Here is a 21,869-nt window from a genome sequence, read left to right as displayed (position 1 = left end):
GATACCTACTTTTATGCACAATTAGAGTAACCAGGATTTACAATAATTTCTTTTTGCAAAACAAGATTTCTTTAAACTCATGACTTATTTAGTGGATCATTATGTTAAAGAATGCTTCAAAAATCTAGACTGGTTGGACCACCTTTGACATCAAACTTACTCTTAATATGACTTTAATGATACTTGTATCATTCTCATGTGTCTTTCATTCTTTCTAGTTTTTATTCTTAGTCACCTTGTAATATTGTGAAATATGGTCACCAAAAGGTAGAGACTACCATCCCTCCATTCCCAGCACTATGACCATCTTTCAGTTCTTGATGAAAGTACAATCAGTAATGAATTGGGCTATCTGCTCTGTGCCAAACTAAGTGAAGCTCAAAGCTGAACTGTAAACTCACTGCTCAGCAAGTTTCACCTAGAAGTGCTGCTTCCTCTAGAAGAAACACTGAGGTTTGGGAAGAAATAATGTAGTCAAAGCACTCAAAGCACTCATGTACATTCAAGGGATCAAAAAGCAAATAGTGGACTTCTTTCCTGGATAAAAAGCCAGCATGTTCTTAAAAAGTGGCTCTCCTCTAACTGTGAGATGATCTCTAAGAACCTACCTTCTTTCTCAGCTTACTGTGTATGTAGCAACCTAAGAAAAACAGAAATAAAACAGCCTTCCATTGGTACAGAATTTGTTTCCATAGACATATGTTTTAGAATCTCATCTACTAAAAAACATAAACTCAAATGTAAAAAAAAATAGCATTACATTCCCAGCACTCTTCCAAACTTTAAGACCATTATGTAAGATCCCAGGAAAACAGAAGGTCTAGGGGCCTCTTCCAGATATACGATTTTTCTCAAAAGTTTTGTTACAATGCCATATTGCAATTTTATGAAGAATGGAGACTGTTAAATGTAGCTTGTGTAGTGCAGATTATGCTTTGATATTCCCTTAACCTGTACTTGTTTAAAAACTTCCTATCTCTCACTCTTTACCCTTTACCAGAAGGTAGGTACCTCATAAAACTAAATAAGGTTTCACCTATCTGGGAGCAAACCAGCTGCTGACAGTCCTTCAAAACCATATTGAAATTTGCTGACACTAAGCAAAAGGAAAGAAATGTACATATCACCTGATGTGGAAGAAATAACTGTATTGTCAAAGCTCATGGAACTCATAAACCTTACAGACCATGATAAAGACAATTTGCCCCATGAAGGTTAGAATATGTTTGTGACTTTAATTAAGTATCACTATCCCATAATACTGTGAAATTTGTGAAATCTGTGTAATCACTTAATCACAATAAAAAAACTGCTTAAAAAAAACCATTCTGAATGGAGGTTCCTCAAAAGACTCCACATAGAGCTCCCCTATGACCCAGCAATCCCACTTTTGGGCATTTACCCAAATGAACACAAACAAGACCGTACAAAAGCTACCAGCACAACTATGTTTATTGCAGCATTATTTACCATAGCTAAGATATGGAACCAATCCAGATGCCCTTCAGTAGATGAATGGATCAAGAAAATGTGGTATATATACACAATGGAATTCTATGCCTCCATCAGAAAGAATGGCATTGCCCCATTTGTTAGGAAATGGAAAGACTTGGAAAAAATTATATTAAGTGAAGTAAGCCAAGCCCAAAGAAACATAGGCCCCATGGTTTCCCTTATTTTCAATAACTAGTATATGTCTGAGACTAGCAGAAAAGGTCAGATAAGTTGATGTTAAGGAAATGAACCCCAAGATAAGTATTCAAATGTTTTTCCTTTCACGTGATTGTTTCTAACATATTTATAAGATGATTTCTTTGCTGCTTTGTATGTCTGTCCCCCATGATGTAACCCCTGCTTTTACTGTATTTGATGTTGGTATAATTTGTGGAAGGGAAGAGAAAAAACAAATCGTTTAAATAGAGATACAGGTGGACCCACTGCAACAATGAGATGTACAAGTCGTTATGTTGAAAATTGAACTTTACAACTTTGGGGGCGGTGAGAGGGGAATGGATAGGAAGGGGAAACAAAGGAGGAGGCTACAGTGCTTGATAAGAAACATACTCATTATCTTGTCCTTGTAATTGTAACCCCCCTGTATGGTATTTTCACACAAAAAAAAACCATACTGAAACAAGGCTTACACTCTTGACATCTCTTACAAGATGAAGGGTTCATCATCATGGTTCAGCAAGTAAATAGATCTGTGCCAGAAGGGAATCTGTGAAAGTTATTTAATAATCTAAAGCTGCCATTATAGCATCTTAACTATTTTGGCCTCTTTATCCTGACTGGTTAATTTAGAAGCAAGGTTTTATCTATCAATTGACTCATTCACTTATCTATCTATCATCTATCTATCTATCTATCTATCTATCTGTCAAATTAACTTGCAAACCCACAATCCTTAGCACTCTCCTAAATTTGTCAACCTTGTAAGTTTCATTTTCGTCCAAACTGTTCAATGTAGAGGAAAGTCACTATTTCCTATGGCTATGATGTAAATATTTTTGGCCAAAGCTATTTAGTACAACAAATATCTGACTGTAACCTCAGCATCCTATATTTAGAACACAGTGGCTATTGTCATGGATTTTTCAACGGTCAGATTGAGAGTAGAATTTTAGGCCTTCTATGTATTAGGTATATGTAGAAAGGAAATTGATTTTATGAAATCTACTTAATATTTAGAGAAATTTACATAATGATTTAGTGACTCAATGTAAACTATCTCACCATAGGAATGATAATAGAAAAAACTTTTCCTAAGGTTGTAATGAGGCTTTCCAAGACCTAGTACATTACAAAGTAATTTTGAGACAGATCTGATATAAAGTGTCATTAATTGTTTAATTTTTCACAAAATGAAGAAAATAATCAAAATGTACATCTTAAGATTGTGGATTTTCAAGTTAGATAGGCAGATAGGTAGGTAGGTAAGTAGGTAGGTAGATAGATAGAGAGAGAGATAGATAGATAGATAGATAGATAGATAGATAGATAGATAGATAGATAGATAGATAGATTACTCTCTGAGTGAACGAGAAAGAAGTAGAGACATTTCTAAAGAATAGACTCTACCTTACGCTCCCATAAAAAATATCACTTCATCTCAGAGTCTTAGTTTCTTTATGTTTAAAAGGAAATTAGGGGCTGGGAATGTGGCTCAGTGGGAGAGTGCTTGCCTTGAATGCATGAGGCCCTGGGTTCCATTCTTCAGCACCACATAAGCAGAAAAAGCCGGAAGTGGCACTATAGCTCAAGTAGAAGAGCACTAGCCTTGAGCTGAAGAGCTGAGGGACAGTGCCCAGGCCCAGAGTTCAGGCCCCACGACCGACAAAAAAAAAAAGGAAAGGAGGATAGCGTAGAATTATAGCACACACATCCAAAGCATAGACATAGTATTTGGCTATTGGCCTAAAGTAAATAAATATTTGTAGATGATAAATATAAGTATATGCACATATATAGCAAAGAAATATTTTCCTATTTATTCTGATAACAAAATCCTGGGTCACTGCACAACCAACTGAATATTAAGGAAAATACGCATTTGAATTTTTTTTCTATAGTTTCAAAGCAGAACAATAAGTTCACTGAATATTTTACAAGCTTCAGTGATCAAGTAAACCAGGGATAAAAAAAAATTATTGCTCTTGTAGGAATAAAAGCAGTTAATCAAGTAGAGTCCATTAACATTTCAGCACTTAATAATTATACCTACCTTAAGAAAAAGCTTTATATAATTCCTGATTATTATAATATTAAATCATAACAAGGAAAGATTTAAAGCATTTCTCATTGGTATTTTTGCCCATTTTTAAATAAATATGAATTGAACATTGACTATGGCTTTGGAAATTAAAGTAAAATTCTAGCTTACTAATTATTTTTAATCTATGATAATATTAAGTTGATTTTCTCTTCCTAAAGGACTTAAAAACTCTTAACTGGGAAAAACTCATAACTTCTCAGGAATGACTAAAACTAAAAACCAAACACAAATATTTTCCATTTAATAGTTATATGCTTCATAATAATGTGTATTAACTTATTTACCACAGATCACCAAATATGAGTATCAATACCAATAATTAATATTAGGCATACTGAAAATAGGTTATTGACATTCAGTCCATCCATAGAAAACACATTGCTCATTTCGCATTGGGCATTTAGCAGAACTTAGAATTGGAGAAAACCTGAGAGATCTCTAATCTGGTTGACTTCTTTAAAAATAAAGAAAATTAAGATTCTGAAACACCAAATAGTTCTTCTTGCAAAGTAAAAAAAAATACATAATGGAAGTGAAATGGATTAAGAGAAGGAAAAGGAAGGAGGGAGGGAAAGAATGTAAATATTCTCACAAGCCAAATAGGTTGGTCACATCGCATGATGCACTTGACAATTACTACTGTAAAACATCCAGCCAGTGGCTAAAAAGACAATTCAATATCAGACCAAACATACCAACTACAAAACTGCAAAGACAACCATGTGGCAGCACTCTTAGGACAAAAATCCAAGCTGATCCTTGTAAAAGAGGAAAAAAGATTCATGCTAGAGTGAATGTTTTCAATAATATGCCCTATATATTGAATGGTTCTAACTTTAATGGGCAAATTTAAGAGCATGTTTGTCACTTGTTTTTTAAAATAATGATCATAAACATAATTTATAGATTATGGTACACCCAAACCAGTGAATTGTATAGGTATGAAACATATTTTAAATACCTACCCTAAATCATACTTGGTTAAAGTAAAATTTAAAATTATATAGAGGTAATAAAAAGAATAATAACAAAGATTGTCAGGCACAAAGATGGTAATCCTGACTCACTGTCAAGAACTTTACACAAAGAATAGTGAAGCTGGGCCTTGCATTTCATTATGAGCAGCTGGCCAACATTGGGTGCAGATTATGTTGGCATAATACACATTTTTCATATTGCCATTAAATGAATTACCCACTTACTCTTTGATAAATCTTGGAAGAAATACTTTAAAGTGCAGTTGCTGCTTAGTGTGTATTTGCTACCAAGAATCAACACTATTAACCTGTTTTATTTTAAAAAAAAAAGTTTCTTCAGATATTCTAATTAGTGTTACTCCTTAACCAGTTATGGTAATTATTTATCAAAAAGCAAATTTCCTAAATAGTTCTTATTGTATCATTTTGATGAAATATATGCTTTTTAATATTCTAATTTTACAAAAGTCCTTAAATGTAACATGAACTTTGCTGCATCACTACAGATGTCCATTAATATAGAAAGGATATTGTGGTGGTTCCAGACTTTGAGGGAAATGTAAGATTACTGGCATCTTCAACATTTGGGGTTTTGAGTTCTCGTGTGTATTCTTCTCTTGTGTGTGTGTGTGTGTGTGTGTGTGTGTGTGCTGGAGTTTGAGTTCATGGTCACATATTCTCATTCAGCTTATTTGTTCATAGCTGGCATTCTACACCTCCAATCTAGCATCCTGCTAGTTAATTAGAGATAGAGCCTCCCAGATCTTTCTGTTGGGGCTGGCTTTGATCTGTAATCCTCTGGGTCTCAGGCTCCAGAGTACCTAGCATTTATAGGTATGAGCCACCTTTGCCCAGCTTCATATCTGTTCTTTACATTTTATTGCTGTTCATCCTCAGTGTCAGCCAAAATAGCTACTTCTATTTTCTCAGAGCCATTTTTTAAAACATGTTTTCTAACTTTTTTCAGTTCAAAGTATTTTGTAGTAATTATTACATTAAAATTAGAAAAGCAAATTTACTTTTAATGAAAACGTGTTGGAGCTTATTTAATTCTCTAATCTCCTATACATTGATTTTTTTTTGCTTCCCAGATATTCTTGTTGTGTGATTCTTGACATTAGAGACAAAATGATATTGTCTCCCAAATATGTGGAAACTTGTACCTGTTGGTGTTCCAGAATATCTTTCTACAAAGATAATATTTCTATTTTTGTACTCTTAGATTCTAGTTTCAAATTTTATTTATTATTACTACTATTACTGCCCTTATTATTAAGTAGTTGTACCTAGAAGTTTCAATTCCATAAGTCAGGGCATGAGTATAATACATCTTGATCCATGTCACACTATTTAAGTATTTTTCAAATGTAGTCTTCAATTTACATTTTGAAATATTTATTATTAAATATTACAAGCACACATTAGGTACTGTCCAGATGCTTTAAGTATAAATGATAGTATTATAGTCATAATAATAAAGGGAGTCATTATCAGTAGGGTACATGAGATACACATCCACAAAATAAAAATGGCCTACCAAAAAAATGTCCTACCACATTGTTTTCGTATATTCTAATAATTTTCTTCTTTTCTATCACAGGAAAAAAATATATAATTTTGCAACAGTTATGTAAGTCCTTCTCTTCTACCCTCCTTCTTCTTAAAACAATTTCAGTAAGTCTCACTGTTTAATTTTCATATATGTATACAGTATACTACAGTGACAGTACATTCAATCCTGGATGGCTCATAGATGGTATCCACTATCCTGGCACTTTGCTTGTTAATTCAAGGAGTTTCAAGCCTTTTCTGCCAAGGCAGGTTTTGAACCTCAATCCTTCAGGTCTCAACCTCCTTAGTATCTAGTATCACACTATAGGAGTGCGATCTGCTGACACCTATCATTCGTTTTTTAAGGACCAGTTTCCTCAGTGGAGAGATCATGTATTATGGCTCAAGAGATAGAGCAAACGTTCTGGATTTAAACTCTACTACTACATATTTTTTTAAGATCTAAAGAAAGCAATAGGAGGCTAGGAATGTGGCTGGGTGACAGAGTGCTTGCCTAGCATGCAGGAAGCAGGGTTCAATTTCTCAGTACCACATAAACTGAAAAAGCCAGAGGTGGTGCTGGCTCAAGTGGTAGAGCGCTAGCCTTGAGCAAAAAAGAAAGAAAGAAAGAAAGAAAGAAAGAAAGAAAGAAAGAAAGAAAGAAAAAAGCTCGGGTGTTGTATGAAAGGAGAGAAGGAAAGAAAAAAGCTCGGGACAGTGCCCAGGCACTGAGTTCAAGCCACAGGACTGACAAAAGGAAAAAGAAAAGAAAAGAAAAACGAAAGCAATTGGCATGAACTAAAAGGATTCCACACGGTTGCTATAGGGGAAGTAATCAGATCTGTTCCATCCAAGTGCAGACCTTCAAGGTTGTCTACATTTCAGGGAGGACAAAGCTAAGTATTTTCAAACTGAAAATGATAATCCTAAATATTAACTTTATATTCAATGTGTATCCTCGAAAGAAAAAAAATATCCCCTATGAAGCATAAAACACATTATCACCTACTTTACCCACAATGCACTTCATCGATGCAACTGAGTAAACCCCTGGTGATGTGTCTTGTCCTCCCTTCACCACAGCAGCCTTTTGCACTGCTTCTAAAGCAAAGATCCACAGTGGCTTGAGTTATAGAAAAAGCATATACAAATATAACTAGATATCCAACAAAAATTAAGATTCCTGCCAGTGGCTCACGCCTATAATCCTAGCTACACAGGGGGCTGAGATCTGAGGATCCGCGGTTCAAAGCCAGACTAAGCAGGAAAGTCCGTGAGACTCTTATCACCAATTAACCACCAGAAAACCGGAAATGGTGCTGTGGCTCAAGTGGCACAGCGCTGTGCTAGAGCTGATAGAGCTGAGGGACAGCGCCCAGGCCCAGAGTTCAAGCCTCATGACTGACAAAACAAAAACAATTTTTTAAAAAGTTTAAAAAATGGAAAACAGTTCCATTGTTAAAACTACCATCTGTGCTCACAACTCATCATTCATTTACATTGACCTAATATAAATGTTACGCTTTTCTCTTTCGAAGTAGTAACTAAAGGTGTATGCTATTAAAAACTAACCTCCAGCACACTAAGAAATGACAAATGATATGTAATTCATGACTAACCACAAGGACATTTTCCATGCAATAAGAAATACAAATAAATGCATTTAGTGAGGGCAAATATTCAGTTAGCTGACTAAACAAAACCTGAAATGAGTGAAAGATTCAGATTTTGTGCAACCAGAATTTAGAGCCAGCTCTGTTCCTGTGCTTCTTCATGCAGACCAACCATACTATGCTCCAGGGGAATTTTTTTTTCAATTCATGAAAACATCATGAATAAAGACTTATGGAGGAAGAGGATTTCTGTGCTTCAGGATTTTTCTTTTCAGAAGTCTACCTGTGGAACCCTTTAAATGTCTTTTATGTTCTGTAAGAGAATGAAACTGAATTCTTCTATATTCTTTCATATTAGAACGCTAAGAAAACCCTATGAGAAGTACAATTAATCAACAAATTTAGCATTTGGACTCACACAAAGAAATAAATTTACCTAAATGCAGATAAGCCTATAAATATAAGCAAAATTTGTGTGATAAATAAATCAACACTACTGTTAAGTTCTTCCCTATTCTTAGAATAGTATAGCTTAATTGTCATTGTTTCAGATTTTTACTTTCAAAGAAAAAAAAATGTCAGCTTGAAGTTAGCTTGAAATCAGACTTTTGGGAGAGCACTCATTCTTACAACTACATCCAAGGTTGCATTTCTTATTTCCAAGCTCTAGTCATGGACCTGCTACACCACAGACCTTACAAGATTTAGCATTGTTTTCCAATCCAATATTTCATAGACTGTGAATGATGTCTACTTTGTATGTAAATAAATGTTTTGACTCTCTCTCAAAGGTATATTTGTTATCAGCATTTGAGTTCTTTTATCTTTATGCTAAATGCTTTTCTTTGGTTGTGCAATTTGTTATGCATTCTTCTATGATACCATTTATCACATTGATTTCAATTATCCATTGGGCTATGTTTCTTGTCTGCCAACCTCTAAATGTACTGAGGGCGTATACATGTCTAATCATTGATACATCCGCTAAAAGAAAAGCAATACGCATTTGCTGAGCTTTTTTTTGGTTTTGCTTTTTGTTTTTTGTCAGTTGTGGGGCTTGAACTCTGGGCCTGGGCACTGTCCCTGCGCTCTTCAGCTCAAGACCAGTGCTTTACCAAGTGAGTCACAGTGCCACTTCCAGTATTCTGGTGGTTAATTGGAGATATGAGTCTCACAGACTTTCCTGCCCAGGCTGGTTTTGAACTATGATCCTCAGGTCTCAGCCTCCTGAGTAGCTAGCATTACAGGCGTGAACCACGAGCGCCTGGCTGAGCTGGGTTTTTTGTGTGTTTTTTTCTTATTATCCACTCCTGCTTTCTTAAGACAGGTTATCACTATGTAGCCCAGACTCACATCAAACTAAATATCTCTCTTTTTTTATTGGGTAATACTGTACAGAGGGGTTACAATTACATGGGCAAGATAATGAGTACATTTCTTATCAAGCATTGTAGCCTCCTCCTTTGTTTCCCCTTCCCATCCCTTCCCATCCTCCCCCCACCTTCCCAACTAATCCTCCTCCCCCCAAACCAAAGTTGTAAAGTTCGTTTTTCGACATAACTACTTGTACATCTCATTGCTTCAATGTATCCACCTGTATCCGTAGTTAAACGATTTGTTTTTTCCTTTCCCCTGCACAAATTATACCAACATCAAATACAGTGAAAGCAGGGGTTATACCATGGGTGAGGGAGATACAAAGCAACAAAGAAATAATCTTATAAATGTGTTAGAAACAATCACCTGAAAGAAAAAAAAACATTTGAATACATATCTTAGGGTTCATTTCCCTAACATCAACTTAACTGACCGTTTCTGTTTGTCTCAGACATATAATAGTTATTGCAAACAAGGGAAACCATGGGCCTGGCTTACTTCACTTAATATAATTTTTTCCAAGTCTTTCCATTTCTTAACAAATGGGGCAATGTCATTGTTTCTGATGGAGGCATACAATTCCATTGTCTATATATATCACATTTTCTTGATCCATTCATCTACTGAGGGGCATCTGGGTTGGTTCCATATCTTAGCTATGGTAAATAATGCTGCAATAAACATAGTCGTGCTGGTAGCTTTAGTGTGGTCTTGATTGTGATCATTTGGGTAAATGTCCAAAAGTGGGATTGCTGGGTCATAGGGGAGCTGTATGTGGAGTCTTTTGAGAAACCTCCATACTGCTTTCCAAAGTGGTTGAACAAGTTTACACTCCCACCAACAATGCAGTAAGGTTCCCTTCTGTCCACATCCCCTCCAGCATCTGTTGTTATTAGAGTTCTTGATTATAGCCATTCTAACTGGGGTAAGGTGGTATCTCAATGTCGTTTTGATTTGCATTTCTTTTATGGCTAGGGAGGTTGAGCATTTCTTCGTGTGTCTAATGGCCATCCTTCTTTCCTCTTCAGAGATGTTTCTCTTTAAGTCTTTAGCCCACTTATTTATTGGGAAGTTGTTTCTTTGAAGATTTGTTGTTGGGGGATTTAATTTTTTGAGTTCCAGGTATATTTTAGATATGAGACCTTTGTCTGTTGTAAAGCTAGTGAAATCTTCTCCCAATCCGTGGGCTTTCTATTAATCTTGCTAGCTATGTCCTTTGCCATGCAGAAGCTCTGAAATTTCTTAGAAAGTGGCAAAAACTCCCATGCTCCTGGATTGGAAAGACCAACATCGTGAAAATGGCAATACTTCCAAAGGCTATCTACAAATTCAATGCGATACCTATCAATATTCCATCCTCATTCTTCAAGGAAATAGAAGAGGCAGTCTAAAAATTCATATGGAACAATAAAAGACCCCGAATAGCTAAAACGATCCTCAACAGAAAGAACACTGCTGGAGGAATATCAATACCAAATTTCAAACTCTACTACAAAGCCATAGTAATCAAAACAGCTTGGTACTGGCACAAGAACAGACCTCTGGACCAATGGAGTAGAATTGAAAACCCAGAAATGAACCTAGAGACCTATAGCCATCTAATTTTCGATAAGGGAGCTAAAAAAATAGAATGGAAGAAAGACAGCCTCTTCAGTAAATGGTTCTGGCAAAATTGGTTAACTACTTGCAGAAAACTAAAACTAGATCCTTATATATCACCCTGCACCAGAATCAACTCTAAATGGATCAAAGACCTCGGAGTCAAAGCAGACACCCTGAAAACATCACAGGATGGAATAGGAGAAACCATAGGTCTCCTTGGCTCAGGCTGAAATTTTCTTAATAGAGACCCAGAAACACAACAAATCAAAGAAAGGTTGGACAAATGGGATTGCATGAAACTAAACATCTTTATAGCTCAGCTTCCTCAGTGTTAGAATTATAGGTGTGTGCCACCATGCTCAGCCTTCTTGCTATCCTTTATTTCCTATGCCATTGTCTTCTATTTCTTCCTTCATGTGGTATAGCAGGAACTATGTATCTTGGGATTGTACTACTGAATTCTTGATTCAGGGGTAAACCTACAGGTGTTCCAGCCTGAGCCAAGGGACTTAAAAGGCAGGAAACCCAACAGTGAAATCAGGGTTAAGCCCAAAAGGATGATGGTATAAGTCATCTTCCTATTCATGGCAGCTAGTCTGCTACCCACTCATCTATATATAGAGATAGATAGATAGACACACCTATAAACATACATATGTATACACACATCTTTTTAGCTTTGCTGTACTGGGTATTGATCTGAAGCCTTCTCATATGCTCTCTACTATTTGAGCCATGCCTCTATCCCCCAATTTAGTATATTGCATCAAGCATAAAATCTTCAACTTGAAAATCTAAAATCTTCAAAACAAACAAAAAGCTTCTGGAAGGAATCTGTGAAGAATAGGATGAAACTATACCCGCTTTCTGTTCAAATAGGTGTGTCTCATACCTTTTCAGCCCAACTGGCTGCTGAATGATTCTTGTCTTTTTGTTTAGACAGGTAGACTTTCTGGTGAAGGATTTTTATTGTCTCTCAGATTTTATTGTGCAACCTAATCTAAGAGTGTGTAACTATAATAGGCATGTACAGCTGGATACTCCTTCCTAGACTTATTGAAGTCAAAGAGCATATTAAAAAATAAACCTGCATTGACATTTATAATTTGCAATTCATACAACACCCAATGATGCTTTATTGAACAACTCTTAAAATACAAAGAGCTAGTGAGTTTACAGTGTGTCTAAAATTTAGAGTATGACTCATTGGTTTGTCTCCTTTTTCATATATTTTTCACATGAATTCAAAAAGTTTAAAGACCACAGGCATAGTATATACAGTACATAGCAAAATTATATGTATAAATGATTTCATTCTATAATATTCCCTAAAGTGATATATCTATCTAGGAAAGAGTTGATAATATTCAAGTCTGCCTCATTGCTGAATTACATTCTTCTTAATCCCAAAAGAATGGGACATGGGAGGCACCAAATAATTGAAACCTAATCCACAAACAGTACTAATAGGACTACACATAGAGGAAGACGCATTTGTACACACACACACACACACACACACCCAAAATATAACAATTTAAGTGTTTTTGTCCTATTACTAGCATTATTTGTTAAGGTACAACATACTGTCAATATTTCTCGTATATTTCAGTTACTGTTGACAATCACTCTTCTTTTTCAAATAACTGACAATTAGGAACTTGAGTCGTCTAAGGAATAAATAGAAGAATGAATTCAAGGATTTTATTACTTTCTGCACTAACTTATGAATGTACAAATGTATACCCAAGATAAAATAAAAACATTCTGGCTATAAAACATTTGTAAAAATGAAATAATTACTGTCAATATTAATGTAACCTATTTATAAAATGTAGCTATTTTAATTTTCCTCTCCCTTGTCTTTTAGACATTGCGATGCCAATAGCAGAAAATCTTCTCCATACATGTAAGTTCACCAACAAAGAACTCTATTTTCCTTGAATGCCAAAAAAGACTTCCACTTGGCACTCTGTGTGATATTCATAAAGGCTATTTTGAGAAACTTGTATGATGCTTACCTCAATTGACCTTAACTTCTCTGATATCCTGAATTTAAAATGTGGAACTCATTACCACATACTATGATGGCAGAGAAGACCTAAAGGCAGGAAGGGCTAGCACAGAACCTAAAAAGTATAATCAGATGCAAGTGAGTTTTGATTCAGGTGTGTGAGATCTAGCACACACTAACTGAATAAATTTACATACATATATTTAACTTCCCAAAGCCTCACTTCAAATTGCTGTGAAGGTAGGGCACACAGTAAGCACATAGTTGGTACCAGTCATTTATATTTTCTATATATTTTCTGTTACTTATAAATAATATGGGCCTACCAACTGAGTGGAATTCTAATCCTAGCAGAGATCTTGAAAACAGTAGAGAAGAAAACTGTCCATTATGAAAAAAGGGTCTTCCTTTCTATGCAAGGCATTGTGCTGCCACTTTCCTACCACCTGTCCTGGAAATAGGATCCCCTAGATTACTGGGAATAGAGCCAGTGGTAAGGAGAATGATTGTGACAACTGGATTCAATGGCTCTTCCAGAGACAGGAGACACTGACTCCACTCATTCTTACTCAACCTGGATCACAGCATAATTATGCTGAAGATACCTGGGCAAAACAAACACAAAGCTGTTTTACATTATTTTTCTCTCTCATAGATTTCAACTGAACCAATTCTCAAGCAACTTAATGGTATTTTAATGTGAATTATTCCAAAGAATATCTAATACTTGTAAAAACACAATAATTACAAATCTGGGTCATAGCAGATACTTAAAAACAGGCATAAGGTCAGGGATGAGAAAAAAATCATAGACTTGTATATTTACTCAGCCTGAATACTGAACAATCCTTTATATCAAGAATTCAGAATTCGCCTATGATTGAGTCTGATAATATTTTAAGTGAAAAAAAAAACAAGGGGCCTGGAGTGTGGTGACTCAGGCCTGATATCCTAGCTAACTTAGAGACTGAGCTCAGAGGAATTTTGTTTAAGGCCAGCTTGGGCATAAAAGTTTTCAAGACTAATAGCTGAGCTCAGTGGCACACATCTGTTAGGGGGAAGCACAATGGTGGTACATGCCTGTCAGCCCCAGTGACACTGGAAGCACAAGTAGGAGAAACATAATCCAGACTACAGCATGCATAAAGTGAAACTATATCTTGAAAATAAGGGATTGGAGAGTGGCTCCATTGGGAGAGCATCTGCCTGGCAAGTGCAAAGCCTTAAATTCAATCCCTAATACCACCACAAAAAAGCAAGTTAGGCAAGAAAAACAAAGTTAGAAAAATAGAGTTTTGTGTGGCACAATAAAGTACATGAAAATGGAGTGTAGATAAATAATAAGGGCAGAAAGGCTATGAGAGTTCTATAGCTCTGGTCAATGTTTCTGAAAAGTGTCAACAAGCAACCTTCATTATATTCTTTAAATTACTGAAATTTACCACATAATTTCTTTTGGTGTAAGTAAGCTATGGGGTGCTATATAGCATTTCCACTGATGTAACAACAACAAACTATCACAGAAGTGGTGACTACAAGCTTAACCAACACTACCATCATGAGTAAATGAGAACTTAGAAGTTAACCCAAGGGTAGAAATTAAGTGAGAATTCTGAGTAAGTGCTGAAACAGTGAAGTCAAGTTGCCTAGGGGAAATTTCTATCCCATAGAGAAGCATTTTTGTTTTTATATTGCTCTGAAGGAAGTTGGGTAAAGGCCAACTTCCTATAGGAGTTGCCCAGGTAGGAGGGAGGATAGGGAGGAAACTTCTACGCTGTGGATTGTTTTATCCTTGGTAAGGGAGGGAAAAAAGAAAAGAAAGGGAGTTATATTCAATGAGTCACGGTAAGAGCTCTCATCAGTATTAGTAGCCACAAAGGCTGTAATTCAGCTTTAACATCCAGAGATTTGGGTGACTCGAAAATAATATAAAGTTAAAAACAATGTATAAACCTAGCCAGGCGCCGGTGGCTCAAGCCTGTAATCCTAGCTACTCAGGAAGCTGAAATCCTCAGATTGCAGTTCAAAGCCAGCCTGGGCAGGAAACTCAGTGAGACTCTTAACCACCAGAAAACTGGAAGTGGCAATGTGGCTCAAGTGGTAGAATGCTAGAAGAAGAGCTGAAGTACAGTGCCCAGGCCCAGAGCTCAAGCCACACAACCACCACCAACAACAACAACAAAAAAAAATGTATAAGCCTAATGTCCAGTTTCAAGACTTTAGTGTGTATGACTTCTAATGCTTCTCCACCCTCAGGAAAGAATACCATTAAGTGTATCAAAACATATGTAACTAACATTCCTGTGACATATGATGCCACTGACTATCTAATTTTGTAACTTACTTATATATTCTCACTTTCTAATACAAGGTGCCTCATTCTTTGAACACTATTTAGTTGAGGCTAGATCATTTTGTTTCAGCAGCTCTCATATTATATGATATTTAGCAGCATCCCTGAACTTTCTTAATGGATAACAGTAGCCTCCTCCACACCTAAATTTGATAGTAAAAAAGTTTCCAACATTGCCAAGTATTTCCTGTAGAGATGATGTACAAAACTGTCTCTGTATGAGTCATGTGTAATATGTTCTCAGTAGTAGGTCCTGAAGACAGGGTTTCTGCTGTAGTTAAAAGGTACCATAAGAGACAAAGTAGGTGCTTTAATCTAAATAAAGCTAGGTCAGTCAAGGTAATCAGAGGAAAAAGGAGAGAATCAAGTTGCATAGTTAGTGTGGACTTTAAAGTCCAGCACATTTTCTTTTTTGGCAGGGGAGGGGTCCTGTCGTGGGGCCTGAACTCTGGGCCTGGGCGCTGTCCCTCAGCTCTTCACCTCAAGGCTACCATTCTACCAGTTGAGTCACAGCGCCACTTCTGCCTTTTTTTTTCTGCTTATGTAATGCTGAGGAATTGAACCCAGGGCCTCATGCATGCAAGGCAAGCACTCTACCACTGAGCCACCTTTCCAGCCCCAGCACATTTTCTGAGTCTAAACAGACATAAAACACACAGTCCAAACTGATAGAATCACATAACTTCAGAAACCATTTGATTTGTGTCGTTTCTTTTATCCAGATATTGTGACTGGAGTGGACCCCATTTCTTTCTACACTGTTGACAGTTCTCATTCAGTTTCATGTTCACTCACACTTTCACCTCAAGATTTTCGTAGCACTCACTGCTTTACAAGGGCTTCACATTTTTTTAAAAGACATTTCCCTGGGTAACTCAGTATCATACACAGTTACCATCTTTTGAAATATAACCTACAATTCTCCTATCCCTTAAATTATTTTATAGTAAGAACAGAGACATAGAGTATAGGTGAATGATAGGTTTAGAGTAAAATGTCAATATATTTTGAATGAACTCTCAGGAAATCTCATTTCATAATAAATCTATCCTAACTTCTCTAAGACTATGAGATTTTCCTCAGTTCAGAGTTTATAGGGTCACATACAGAATTATAGGGTGTCTGTTTACTATATTAATATGCACACAAAGAAATATTCATACCAATGAACTCTATTTTGAACAGGTTGTGGACAGCGCACAATCACTCCTTCTGGCAATAAAATTGCAGGCGGGCAGAATGCAGAGGAAGGAGAATGGCCCTGGCAAGCTAGTCTTCAGCAAAATCATATCCACCGATGTGGAGCCACACTCATTAGCAACAGCTGGCTTGTCACTGCTGCTCATTGTTTCATAAAGTAAGCTCTCAAAGGCACACAGTGCTCAATCTAGTATCTGTTAGCAATATGGCTATATAACTATGCTTCCAACTGCTGAATATATTGTCACATATCACCTCAAAATTACTTACTGATTAATAAGCAAAGCAGGCCATATAGTCAGTCTAGAGCATGGTTTGTCAAGAGTGGTACTACAGGACCAGATAAGTAACTCTCTGTTGTGGAAAGCTGTGAAATATTTGACAGTATTCCTGCCCTCACTCACCATGAACCTTTCTCACTATCGACAGCCAAGTTTTCTTCAAATAATGCCAAATGTGGGAGGACAAAAATGACCTAATTGAGAACTATTAGTTTAGAGTCATGTACTTGAATATTATCTAAAAACTTTAAATCTCAAATTAAACACTATTTTCTATGTCTTTCTCACATTATTACGGTCCGTTTATTTATAAGTAACTGAATCCGTTTTGCATCCACCCACACATGTTCAGCCCTATTTAAAATGATGCTTTGTGATCACTAATCTCAACCTCTTCTCACACACACACACACACACACACACACACACACACACACACACACAGAAGCTTCATTTTTTGAGACAAAGTCATCTTTTCCCAGATGACCTTGAATTCTCTATGTATTCCAAACTATTCTGTTCTTGTCTCCTGAGTGCTAAGACCGCTAGCATATGCCAACATGTCTAGCTGAAGTGATAATGTTTTTAAAGGATTTATTTTCACACTCAACATTTGCTCCATTTTGCTTAAAATACTTTTTAATAATTTATAATGGTTATCTTCATTAATTCCATTGTTTTTCTCTCTAAAATCTCACTTGACTATATCATATTAGTAGAAAGTATGAATTTTTCTAGCAGCACTATTTTTCAGTACTACATGTACAAATCTTTAAATAATAAATAATAAATTCCAAAGTATTTCCCCCATTCTTTTCAAAGATTAAAACAAATAAATAGGCTCTTTCTTTAAATTTTCCTATCTGTGTCTGATTCTTATTTAATCTACTTTATGTTTGTCATATGAATCTTACCAAATCCCCTTTAGTATTCTCTGTTGAAACCAAGAAATAAAATATACTTTCCATCAGATATCTTTCTCAGCAGAGCTTATTTTGCTTGTTCATGATAACATTTTTTATTATTTTCTGTTACACACAGCTTTATTATGAGCACTGACAAATGCTACAGGAATTCAAATATAACTATTTTTAAATGCTAAGAAATTGATTTCTATAACTCCAATATAGAGGATTTTTAATAAGTACATTTATTCTCTTTAGTGCCAATGATCCCAAAGAATGGAATGTTACTTTTGGGCTTCTTTTGAGTGATCAACGAACACAAAGAGCTGTCAAGGATATTATAATTCATGAAAATTACCATTACCCTGCACACGATCATGACATTGCTGTTGTGCGTCTGTCTTCACCAGTATTGTACACAAGTAATATTCGAAGAGTATGTCTTCCTGAAACTAATCACACATTCCCACCCAATTCAGATGTGGTAGTCACTGGCTGGGGAACATTGAAATCTGATGGTGAGTTCTGAATCACCCTCCATTACAAAAAAAATGGTTGTTTGTAACTTGAATTGCTGGGTACCGTGGGCCATGCCTGGAATCTTTACTACTTGGGAGGCTTAGATTTGAGGATTGCCATTCGAAGCCAGCCTGGGCAGAAAAGTCTTTGAACTCTTATCTCCAAAAGCTACATGAAGGCCAGAAGTGGAGCTGTGGCTCAAGCAGTAGAGCACTAATTTTGAACAAAAAAGCTCTCGGCTAGTGCCAAGGCCATAATACAAGCTCCAGGGACTGGAATCAAAAGGAGGAGGAAGAGGAGGAGGAGGGGAAGGGGGAAGAGGGGAGGAAGGGGAGGAAGAAGAGGAGCAACAGAAGGAAGAAGAGGAAGGAGGAGGGGGGAAGGGGGGAAGAAGAGGTTTAAGGGGAGGAGGAGGGGGATGAGAAAGGGGGAGGAGGAAAAGGAGGAAGGAGGAGGAGGAGGAAGAGGAGGAGGAGGAATTTTTTCTGATTTTCCTAATCATTTTAAAGAGAATAATGTATAATGGACTGAAAATCACCCTTGGGATCATTAATGCAGTAATTACAATTTCCAAGAGCTGTTAGCATAATTTTCCTAACAAGGGGAGCTTTTACAAATATTTGTTGATCCACTTCATTTGTCTGCTCATCCATATATAATAATCACAAAAATAATCACAAAAAATTGCCGGGCGCTGGTGGCTCACGCCTGTAATCCTAGCTACTCAGGAGGCTGAGATCTGAGGATCGCGGTTCAAAGCCAGCCCGGGCAGGAGAGACCATGAGACTCCCATCTCCAATAAACCACCAGAAAACCGGAAGTGGTGCTGTAGCTCAAGTGGTAGAGCGCTCGCCTTGAGCTAAAGAGCTGAGGGACAGCGCCCAGGCTGTCCCTCACGACCGACAAAAAATAATAATAATAATAATCACAAAATGTAAGAAACATGTAAATTATAAATTAAGTTTTATAAATAAGTAAGTTATAAATTAAGCATTATAAATTATGCTTTATACCAAGGGGTGGGAATTTGGGAGAGTGAACTGTTTTGGCTTGATTGTTTTGTTCTTTCTTTGTTCCTTTTTTCTTTCCTTCCTTCCTTTCTGTCTTTCTAGCTTGAAGTCAGGGTTTCAGAACTGGTACTCTACCAGTTGAGCCATGCCTCTAGTATGGCTTTTTGTTAGTTAAAGACAGATTTTTATGGACTTTTCTTACCAGAGTAGGTAAACGTATAGATGTGAACCCTTGATCCAAGATGGATAAAGCATTTTAATCAAACAAAACAAGAAACTCCTGGTTAGGATGCAATACTTAATTGAGTAAAGATTGTATATGAGTATGTGGGGGGGGCATCATAACCTTAATAATGCAATGGCTACTTAAGTTCATAAAATACTTTTTTTGGTTGGTTGTGGGGCTTGAACTCTGGGCCTGGGCGCTGTCCCTTAGCTCTTCAGCTCAAGGCTAGCGCTCTACCACTTGAGCCACAGAGCCACTTTCAGCTTTTTCTGTTTATGTGGTGCTGAGGAATCGAACCCAGGATATCATGCATGCTAGGCAAGCACTCTACCACTAAAACACCTTCCCAGACCCCTCATAAAATACTTTTGAAAATATCTAAATTAATTCCAGGGTGAAGAATTACAGTAACAAATTTAGCTAACAACCATGAAGCATGTTTCCATGTTATGAACTTTTTATTATTTTAAGGAGTACATTTATAAATATAAAATTCTAAGCTAAGTTAAAGGCCCATTACATTTGGCTATATGCATTAAGTATTTCTAAGTATGACACTGTTTAACAATAGCTTAAAGTGTCAATAAGTACTGTTTGCTTCTTTATTACAATGTAAGGAGAAAACATTAAGTTCACTTAAGAAACATATTTTTACATCGACTTAGAAATTGAAAGTGCTAAGTTCAGATATTAATGACCTATCTAGAAAAACTAAAATTGAATTTTAGTAAAACAAATAATGCAATGTAATTTTTTGTTTTAGGAAAAACTCCTAATATACTCCAAAAAGCATCAGTGAAGATTATAGATATTAAGACATGCAACAGTGGAAAAGTATATGGTGGAGTCATCACCCCTGGAATGTTGTGTGCCGGGTTCCTACAAGGACGTGTAGATGCCTGCCAGGTAAATCTGCCTCGTCTATATTCAATATATATTTTTTGTTTTATGTTTACAATTAAGTGTTCTGTTTTTCTCAGACTTTTTAAAATATTGATTATGGTTGGTTTGGTCCCATCATCTAATTAAAACTATATCATCAATATAAATTTCATTAATGTTCTGACATTTTAAATCATGCTTCCTGTTATAAGAAGCTTTGGGTATTGGTAAGACCCATTGTGTAAGCAATAGAGAGATGAAGTAGAATATAATGATTTTTATCTTTCACTGAGAAACACATAGCTAATCCTAATACCAAACCAATCAACCATGGAACATTCACAATCTGGCTCCAGCATTCTAAGTATTTTCTTTATCTAACAAACTTTAGATGGCATCCCTATGTAACAGGCACTCTTTTAAGCTCTTTACAAATATTAATTTATCCTAGTAGTGACCATCTTCTGCAGCATGTGTTGATGGTTGCAAACCATCCCCAACATGCTACACTATGTGCTTGTAATTAGCAATTGCACTGGAGCTAACAAAAATATAAGTACTGTTATCCGTGGAGGCAGAATTGGTGGTAAATCCAAGAAGAAGCTTATTTTATTTGTTCATTGTTACAGACCCTGCGTTATATGTTTGGAAGTTAAAATGAATAGTGCATGTTCTTGCAGTCTAGGAGCCAGCAGACATGGAAACAACTACTTACAATACATACTTATCATCTCTAATTATATATTTCATTCCTTCCAATTGTCTTCTGTCTAAACCATTCTTTGATATCAGGAAGAGCTTAAATCCCCAATCCTCTCAGCTCATCATTCTCAGCCTCATAACTCCTTAACTTACACAGGTAGACACATGTGTTTTATTATTTTTAAATACTCTGTCTGTAGTACTCCCAATGACTTCATCTATCCTAAACATTTTAATGATATAGTTATTTATCAGCTTTATTTGATTTCCTATGTAAATTATTGAAAAAAGTTAGAAGAAATCTTGTTTACAAATGGCACAAATAGACATTTTTCCAAAGAAGACATACAATTGGAAAGCAGGTATACAATTAGAAAGCAGCTCTCAATATCATGCTCAGAGTAAAATATTAAAACCATAATGAAATATTACACCTGTTATGAAGGCTACTATCAAAAAGACCATGAATAGTATTTTCAGCAAGAGTGTGAAGAAATAGGAACTCTTGTATATCATTTTTGGAAATGTAGATTGTTATAGTCATTATAGAAAATAACATGGAGGATTTTTTGAAACAATAAAAACAAAACTATTACATAATTCAGAAATTCCATTTCAAAGTATATATGCAAAGAAAATAAAATTAGTATCTCAAAGAGGTATCTGTACCCTATGTTTATTGTAGCTGTACTCATCCTAGCCAAAGTATGGAAAAAATAAATGTGTCTTCCAACAGATCAATATCATACCTTTTTTTGTATTGTGAGAAGAAGTTACAATTACATGGGCAAGATAACGAGTACATTTCTTATCAAGTATTGTTGCCTCCTCGTTGTTTCCCCTTCCCATCCTTTCCCATACTTCTCCCCTCCCCCCACCCAA

At 36.1% G+C, this 21,869-nt stretch overlaps 1 protein-coding gene across 1 annotated transcript in view; it reads left to right on the top strand.

Moving 5' to 3' along the window:
- LOC105980265 (transmembrane protease serine 11G-like) overlaps nucleotides 1-21,869 on the top strand; it is a 43,131-nt gene that overhangs the window by 18,557 nt on the left and 2,705 nt on the right. Inside the window, exons 6-9 of the mRNA XM_013009003.1 lie at nucleotides 12,766-12,804; nucleotides 16,448-16,619; nucleotides 17,907-18,166; nucleotides 20,167-20,309. Of these exons, the coding sequence (XP_012864457.1) occupies nucleotides 12,766-12,804; nucleotides 16,448-16,619; nucleotides 17,907-18,166; nucleotides 20,167-20,309 (614 nt within the window). The remainder of the gene's footprint in view (nucleotides 1-12,765; nucleotides 12,805-16,447; nucleotides 16,620-17,906; nucleotides 18,167-20,166; nucleotides 20,310-21,869) is intronic.

The sequence above is a fragment of the Dipodomys ordii genome, unplaced genomic scaffold (genome assembly GCF_000151885.1).
Source record: "Dipodomys ordii isolate 6190 unplaced genomic scaffold, Dord_2.0 Scaffold8, whole genome shotgun sequence".
NCBI classification, from domain to species: Eukaryota; Metazoa; Chordata; class Mammalia; order Rodentia; family Heteromyidae; genus Dipodomys; species Dipodomys ordii.
Note: the sequence above shows the minus strand (reverse complement) of the source record. Positions and strands in the feature narration are given on the sequence as shown.